The sequence below is a fragment of the Erpetoichthys calabaricus genome, chromosome 3 (assembly GCF_900747795.2).
Source record: "Erpetoichthys calabaricus chromosome 3, fErpCal1.3, whole genome shotgun sequence".
Classification (NCBI taxonomy): Eukaryota; Metazoa; Chordata; class Cladistia; order Polypteriformes; family Polypteridae; genus Erpetoichthys; species Erpetoichthys calabaricus.
Window position 1 is genome coordinate 303,295,315 of NC_041396.2, and position 9,251 is coordinate 303,304,565.

The 9,251-nt window shown below is 45.8% G+C and overlaps 1 protein-coding gene across 4 annotated transcripts in view; it reads right to left on the reverse strand.

The window, feature by feature from the left end:
* LOC114649588 (pre-mRNA-processing factor 40 homolog B-like) overlaps nt 1-830 on the reverse strand; it is a 138,743-nt gene extending 137,913 nt beyond the window's left edge. For all 4 annotated transcript variants that reach the window (XM_051925041.1, XM_051925042.1, XM_051925043.1 and 1 more), the window contains exon 1: nt 723-830. In XM_051925041.1, coding sequence (XP_051781001.1) covers nt 723-725 — 3 coding nt within the window. In that variant the 5' untranslated portion in view covers nt 726-830. The remainder of the gene's footprint in view (nt 1-722) is intronic.
* Nucleotides 831-9,251: the final 8,421 nt, after the last annotated feature.

Here is a 9,251-nt window from a genome sequence, read left to right on the forward strand (position 1 = left end):
TAACTCTTCTTGTTTATATTGTACTTCTACCCCATGAAGCACATCATCACATTTCTTATGCACACCCCGAAATTGTGCTGCTTACACTTTGCACTATTGTATTAAACAAAGGCATCGGTGTTTTTTTTACATCCACTGTTTTGGCACGAGGGGGGCTTTGCCCAGCACTGGCACCCAGACTCTAAGCTGGCCATTTGCGGGTCTCTCAAAAGGTCCCGCGTACTCCTAACGTCCCGTTGTCAGTGACAGCAGCTGGCAAAGGTCGGGGGTCGCCTTCAAATCTAAGTGCCACTCAAGGCTATAATGCAAAGGGAGTGGGGGTGCGTAAATCGTCTCCAGCCTGTCTGTGGCCTCTGAGAAATAAAAGGTTGCGTTTACGGGGTTTTCTAAGAAAATCCAAATTCCTCTTCCGCCCCAATCAAGACGGTATCCTTTCCTTGCACCTGTAACCCAAACCCCCCACCCCATAACCACAGCTTCGTGACGTGCGTATCTGAGGGGAAGACGCGAACAAATGTCCCCTTGCAGAAAAGCGAAGCTCCGTTGTCCGTATCAACAGAAGGATAAGTAAGCCAACCCCGGCCCAATCCCGCCCGTCCAGCGCAGCGGTTCTCCAGGCAGGTCAAAACCTCAAGCAGCCCTGACTCTACGAGACCTGCAATAACGGCTGCTGAACCGAGAATAGCGGCACGACACGAACAGCATCGGCGACAGAGCGTTACCATCTTGCGTCGTCTGCAGCGGCTCCCAGTCCCGCCCCCTGGCAGTAACGACTCACTCCATTGGCTAGCCCGGCACGCGCCTAAAAGGGGCGGGCTTAAGCGATTTGTGATAGTCACTTCAATCCCGTGTAGCTTTATTAACACATATGGTGTTGATTAATTTAGCTGTGACGTCATTGTTCCAGTCATCAGTAGACAGGCGATATGCAAACAAAAGACGCACACTCTAGCACGCATGCAAAAGATACACACACACGTAAACACATAGTCAACCTACACAATACACACGTTCTGGCATGCGCAAAGGCACACAAACGCGCAGGAGGACATACGCCTCTCCAGTCACTGGACATACCAGAGAGAGCAAAGCCTGTCAGTCCGTTAAATACGGAAAACATACACATGGGCATCACTACATACAACACACTGCCTTTGTCACTTAACAGCACACCCTCACTCCTTGACACATTCGCACTCACACGCTCTCTCTCACGTACATACACACACACACACACACACTCAAACATATAACCCCCCCCACCCCGACACACTCAGACATGGCAAACGCATGAACAGCAGCTCCACATGCGCTAACACCTAAGGAAACACACAGTGGCTCTCTGACATGCACGTAACCAATGAAGATGTACCCTGAAAGGCACTATATAAAACAAAATAATGGACATACACTTTGAAACATGCTATAAAATGTATATTAAAAGGCACTATAGCTTAAAATTATGAACATTTACCTTGAAATGTGCATTCAAATAAAATTAAAGGACATTAATCTTATAAGGCACTATCAATTAAAATTATAGACATTCACCATGAAAGGTACTATAAAACAACATGATGAACTTCAATCATCGATCAAAACATCTATCAGCTGTCACATAAAAATATATTTGGTGCTCGTCTGTTATATAGTGCCTTTCATATCTATCTATCTATCTATCTATCTATCTATCTATCTATCTATCTATCTATCTATTTTATAGTGCCTTTCATATCTATCTATCTATTATATAGTGCCTATCTATCTATCTATCTATCTATCTATCTATCTATCTATCTATTATGTAGTGCCTTTCTTATCTATCTATCTATCTATCTATCTATCTATCTATCTATCTATCTATCTATCTATCTATCTATTATGTAGTGCCTTTCTTATCTATCTATCTATCTATCTATCTATCTATCTATTATATAGTGCCTTTCATATCTATCTATCTATCTATCTATCTATCTATCTATCTATCTATCTATCTATCTATCTATTATATAGTGCCTTTCATATCTATCTATCTATCTATCTATCTATCTATCTATCTATCTATCTATCTATCTATCTATCTATCTATCTATCTATTATATAGTGCCTTTCATATCTATCTATCTATCTATCTATCTATCTATCTATCTATCTATCTATCTATCTATCTATCTATCTATCTATCTATCTATTATGTAGTGCCTTTCATATCTATCTATCTATCTATCTATCTATCTATCTATCTATCTATCTATCTATCTATCTATCTATTATGTAGTGCCTTTCATATCTATCTATCTATCTATCTATCTATCTATCTATCTATCTATCTATCTATCTATCTATCTATTATGTAGTGCCTTTCTTATCTATCTATCTATCTATCTATCTATCTATCTATCTATCTATCTATCTATGTATCTATCTATCTATCTATTATATAGTGCCTTTCATATCTATCTATCTATCTATCTATCTATCTATCTATCTATCAATCTATCTATCTATCTATCTATCTATTATATAGTGCCTTTCATATCTATCTATCTATCTATCTATCTATCTATCTATCTATCTATCTATCTATCTATCTATTATGTAGTGCCTTTCTTATCTATCTATCTATCTATCTATCTATCTATCTATCTATCTATCTATCTATCTATCTATCTATCTATTATATAGTGCCTTTTTCATCTATCTATCTATCTATCTATCTATCTATCTATCTATCTATCTATCTATCTATCTATTATATAGTGCCTTTCATATCTATCTATCTATCTATCTATCTATCTATCTATCTATCTATCTATCTATTATGTAGTGCCTTTCATATCTATCTATCTATCTATCTATCTATCTATCTATCTATCTATCTATCTATCTATCTATCTATTATGTAGTGCCTTTCATATCTATCTATCTATCTATCTATCTATCTATCTATCTATCTATCTATTATGTAGTGCCTTTCCTATTTATGTGAAAAGGGTTTATGGTTTTATGTTGACACAATGTTTTCATCAAGTTATTAAAAAGGTAAATAAAATATTAGGTGATATCATAAAAACTGTTGAATTTAAGTCGATGGACATTATGCTCAAATGATATAATGCTCTCTTAAGACCACATCCGGAGTGTTGTGTGCAGTTCTGGTCACCACACTACAAGAAAGACACAGCAGCACTTGAGGCTGTGCAGAGGACAGCAACCAGGTGCATCATGGGACTGAAGAACATGTCCTACTGATAGATAGATAGATAGATAGATAGATAGATAGATAGATAGATAGATAGATAGATACTTTATTAATCCCAAGGGGAAATTCACATTCTCCAGCAGCAGTACACTGATACAAAAAACAATATTAAATTAAAGATTGATAATAATGCAGGTAAAAACAGACAATAACTTTGTATAATGTTAACGTTTAACCCCCCCCCCCCCCCAAGTGGAATTGAACAGTCACATAGTGTGTCAGTGGAGCAGGACGGTGACAGCAGTCTGTCACTGAAGCTGCTCTTCTGTCTGGAGATGATCCTGTTCAGTGGATGCAGTGGATTCTCCATGATTGACAGGAGTCTGCTCAGCGCCCGTCGCTCTGCCACAGATGTCAGACTGTCCAGCTCCGTGCCTACAATAGAGCCTGCCTTCCTCACCAGTTTGTCCAGGCGTGAGGCGTCTTTCTTCTTTATGCTGCCTCCCCAGCACACCACCGTGTAGAAGAGGGCGCTCGCCACAACCATCTGATAGAACATCTGCAGCATCTTATTGCAGATGTTGAAGGACGCCAGCCTTCTAAGGAAGTATAGTCTGCTCTGTCCTTTCTTGCACAGATCATCAGTATTGGCAGTCCAGTCTAATTTATCATCCAGCTGCACTCCCAGGTATTTATAGGTCTGCACCCTCTGCACACAGTCACCTCTGATGATCACAGGGTCTATGAGGGGTCTGGTCCTCCTAAAATCCACCACCAGCTCCTTGGTTTTGCTGGTGTTCAGGTGTAGGTGGTTTGAGTCGCACCATTTAATAAAGTCCTTGATGAGGTTCCTGTACTCCTCCTCCTGCCCACTCCTGATGCAGCCCACGATAGCAGTGTCATCAGCAAACTGTTGCACGTGGCAGGACTCGGAGTTGTGTTGGAAGTCCAATGTATATAGGCTGAACAGGACCGGAGAAAGTACAGTCCCCTGCAGCGCTCCTGTGCTGCTGACCACAATGTCAGACGTGCAGTTCCCAAGACGCACATACTGAGGTCTGTCTGTAAGATAGTCCACGATCCATGCCACCAGGTATAAATCTACTCCTATCTCTGTCAGCTTGTCCCTAAGGAGCAGAGGTTGGATGGTGATGAAGGTGCTAGAAAAGTCCAGAAACATAATTCTTACTGCACCACTGCCTCTGTCCAAGTGGGAGAGGGATCATTGTAGCATATAGATGATGGCATCCTCCGCTCCCACCTTCTCCTGATATGCAGAGGGTCGAGGGCGTGTTGAACCTGTGGCCTCAGGTGGTGAAGCAGCAGCCTCTCCATGGTCTTCATCACATGTGATGTCAGGGTGACAGGCCGGAAGTCATTCAGCTCACTAGGATGTGATACCTTTGGGACTGGGGTGATACAAGATTTTTTCCAAGGCCTCGGGACTCTCCCCTGTTCCAGGCTCAGGTTGAAGATGCGCTGTAGAGGACCTCCCAGCTCCGATGCACAGACCTTCAGCAGTCGTGGTGATACTCCATCTGGACCCACTGCTTTGCTGGCATGAAGTCTCCTCAGCTCTCTGCTTACCTGCGCTGTTGTAATTGTGGGTGGGGATGTCTCTCTGTGACAGACTCAGAGGATTAAACCTGCTCAGTCTGAGTAGAGGAGACTACGTGTGGACCTCATCCAGGTATTTAAAATCCTCAACGGCACTGATAAAGGAGATCAGCAGACTTCCTTCATCTTAACAGTGAATCGCTTACTTGAGGACACCTAGTGGGGATTAAGGGGAAGTGCATACAGGACTGAGGCCAGGATGCACTGCTTTACACAATGAGTTGTGGGACTTGGAAACACAATCCTGAAACTTCCAGAAACCTTAAGGGCCTTTTAAAGAATCTTAAGGAGACATTTGGACAGCTGAGTGCTGAGCTAAACAAACAAGTGACAAATGGACTGAGTGGTCTCCTGTCATTTGTTACATTTCTTATGTTCTTCTGTTTCACAATCCAAAGCCATGCTGGTTAGGTGGAGCGGCAGTGCTAAACTGGCCCTGATGTGTGTGTGTGTTTGTTGTGTGTGTGTGTGTGTGTGTGTGTGTGTGTGTGTGTGTGTGTGTGTGTGTGTTGACCCAGTGATCCAGGGTTTGTTCCTGCCTTGTGCCCCTTACCTGCTGTGGTAGCCTTCAGACCCCCTACATCTCTGCTCATTATAAGTGGGTTTGAAAAATGGATGTTATGTTAAAGGGGGTCTAAACCGGGGGTGACTGCCGGTCATATGTAACATGTTTAAAATATTGACGACTCAGGGGTCTGTTAAAGGGTCCAAGGGCTGGATCCGGCCCATGTGCCTTGAGCTGAAGTAATCAGCCAGCAAATGATGTCCACTCTTGTCCGGTCACCAGGGGGTCCTACAGCCTTCCTTTTATTCTGTAAGCCAAACTCTCCTTAGGGGCGTCCTGCCGCGTTAGTCATTTCCTTGTTCTTTACTCACCGCGGCTGCTCTTCCTCTTCTCCTTCTCACTTCTAGCCACCACTTTGTTTTTCTGGTCCTGACTTCTTCCTCCATGACCAGAGCTCGTACACGCGGATGCCGCCTTTATTTTACTTTTTTTAAACTTTTGTGATGCGGTGAAGTGCTTGGACAGAGTAGACACATAAAACTGAATCTTCCAGGTGGTCCTGAACACCTCCAGTTTGCATGTCATCACAACTGGTCCACAGAAGATGCCGCAGTCTTTACCTTTCATACCATCCTGTCACACATGGGTGACAGATGTGGTCATGCCAGGCCTGATTGGAGATGACAGCTCAGCATTTGATCAGCCAGGCTGACCACCAGACTCCTCAGTTTAGGACTCAGTACCACCCTCTGTCACGGAATTATGGACTCCGTAACCAACTTTGATGAGGTGGCTTACAGAGAAGAAGTGTAGTGGTGCCAAGTCAACAATCTAACCCTGGAAAAACCAAGGAGCTGGGCACGGACTTCAGGAAGAAATGTACCTGCTAATTCAGTGATGCCAGGACAACCATCTCACCTAAATGCCAGTAAAAACCATGGAGCTGGGAAGAGACTTCAGGTAGAAGCCTACCTGCTGACTCAGTGGTGCCAGGGCATCTCACGTTAATGTCAGCAAAAAGAGGAGGGCAAGGGGGTAGGCAGAGACTTCAGGAAGCAGATGGCAGGCCACCCTGCTCATTGCCACCCCCTGTAATAGAATTTTGGACTTTCTAACTAACAGACCTCAGCATGTGCAGACTGGCAAAGCATAGTCACATCCTCCACGCTGACCCTTAACACTGGCACTCCGCAGGGATGTGTGCTGAGCCCTCCGCTGGGGCTGTGTGGCCAGAAACTCCATTATGCACTGTGTTGATAACATCACCATCATAGGCCCAATCATCAACTTTGATGAGATTGCTTACATAGGAGAGGTGTAGTGATGCCAGAACAACAATTTGAGCCAAGAAAGACCAAGGAGCTGGGCACGGACTTCAGGTGGAAGCCTACCTGCTGACTCAGTGGTGCCAGGATATCTCACCTTAATGTCAGCAAAAGGAGGAGGGCAAGGGGGTAGGCAAAGGCTTCAGGATGAAGTGTACCTACTGATTAAGCGATGCCAGGACAACCAACTCACCTTAATGCCAGCAAAACACAAGGATTTGGGCACAGACTTCAGGTGGAAGCCTACCTGCTGACTCAGTGGTGCCAGGACATCTCACCTTAATGTCAGCAAAAGACAAGGAGGTGGGTAGAGACTTCAGGAAGCAGATGGCAGACCACCCTGCTCATTACCACCCCCTGTAATATAATTTTGGACTCTCTAACTAACAGACCTCAGCATGTGTAGACTGGCAAAGCAAAGTCACATCCTCCAGGCTGACCCTTAACACTGGCACTCCATGGGGTGGTGTGCTGAGCCCTCCGCTGGGGCTGTGTGGCCAGAAACTCCATTATGCAGTTTGTTGATGACACCACCATCACAGGCCCGATCACAGACTTTGACAAGATGGCTTACAGAGGAGAGATACAGTGGTGCCAGGACATTAATCTGACCAAGAAAGACCAATGAGCTGGGCACATACTTCAGGAAGCAGATGGCAGGTCACACTGCGCATTGCCACTCTGTTAATGCATTTTTGGACTTTCTAAGCAAAAGACCTCAGCACATGCTCACTGGCAAAGCAAAGTCCCATCCTCCACGCCATTCTTTATATCCAGTGTGAGTGCCACAGCTGTTGGACGGGCATCAGGACTAAGAAGAATGGTGATTGCTTGCCCGATTGGGATGCCATGAAGAAAGAAAATGGATGGACGGGCCTTCCAGCCGGGTTGGTTGTCAGTAACTTTCCCATAATTGAGGGACAGAGGATGTCTGCTTCCTGGGATCATTTAACGATATGAGGGGTGGCAGCATTCCCTAGGTGGCGCTCCCTTTTGTACACTGGCATGCTGGGAGTTGAGGGGAGATACCAGCTACCAACTTTTGACTTCTGCTTGGCCCAGAAATGCTTTAAAAAGTGCAATGTTGTGCTCCCAGGTGTAAAAGAAGCCACCTCACTTTCATCAGGGAGTCAGAGTCAGGAGGAAGAGGACGACACTCACTGAAGAGGAAGAGGAAGGAGACGGAAGGCATTTGATTTATTTGATTCTACTGGGTGGACTGAACTATAAGCCCGTTGTGGTTTAGTTATGACGTGAATTGACTTCGGTTCACACTTGGAGTTGTGCCCGTGGCAGTTCAGGGCTCCCTGGCACCCCCTAGTGTCTACACCAGCATCGCCCAGTCCATCTGGGATAAACATCAAAATCACACTGGCTGGGTTGTACCTCCATCCATACTGACCTTCCATTACAGCCTCCTGGGTGGGCAAGGAATCCCCCCACCATCCCAGTCGGGGTGCCCATCCATCCTCTATGGCGCTCTCAATACATAGAGTCCTGTGAAAAAGTAAGTGCACCCCGTAAACAGCAGATGGTGCCCACAGATCAAGGTGATCTGCTTCAATGAGGCACAAGGACAAGGACAAAGTGTCTTTTCAATCATTTTTGTCCCTAACAATGGTCAGTCGATGTAATATCACACGTCAGTCCTTCCTTCATTCTCTGCCATCTCCTCCACTCCACCCAGGTGAGTGTTGCCTATCTCCTATCCCAACTCCGACCCGACAGTGCCAGTCCAGTGTTCTGAGAAGCACTTCCGGGTCAGGTTTGACCACGTGGGTCATGGTGCAGTTGGCATCTGATGGCTCCCCCTGGTGGCCACAATGGGATGCCGCCACCTAGTGTACAGTTTTGGGCTCTGCCCATAGCATGCAGCCATCTGTTGTGCTGTTCTTCCAGCTTCCCAAGCCCTGGGCTACTGTGTTCCATCATGGCGGCCGAGCCCCCCACCCCGGTGTAGTTCACATGTGGTCCACGTCCTGACATCACAACTCCTTCGCTGACCTTTTCCTCTAGGAGATCCTCCTGTCCGGGGGTCCATCCTGACTGGGATGCTGGTTCACCCCTCACAACACGTAACGTTACGCTGTCCTCTCGGCCGACAGCGCTTGTCTTCTCCATGTAGATGCAGCAGTCATGTAGCGTATAAACTTTGTGACAACTTTTATCCTATCTTTGTCACATTGAAGTCTTTTTTATTTATCAGTTCATGGCTGTCCAGTGTCCCCAGCACCTTTCCAGTGGAAGTGCGTGCTGATCTCAGCTTTGAGCGCCATCTTCTGGCAGCTTCTAGCGAGTTACGACGTGTAATAGACATCATAGGATGACTGGCATCCTGGCCCCTTAAATCTGGAAGGAAGGGTGTGGGTGGACCAGCGTACTGACCATGGAGGGCTTCCACTAACCGTTACGATGGATGGACAGTGGGGATGGGGGAACTGCTTCCCAGGGCCATGTGCTTCCCCAGAACACTGGGTGGTGACATCCCTGTGGCGGGCATCCCAGAGCATGCTGGGAACTGGAGTCCCGGAGTACAGCCCTGTGGGTGCAGCCGAGGAGGAGTTGGTGCTGCATGGGTTTACAATCCCAGCCTCGTGCTTCT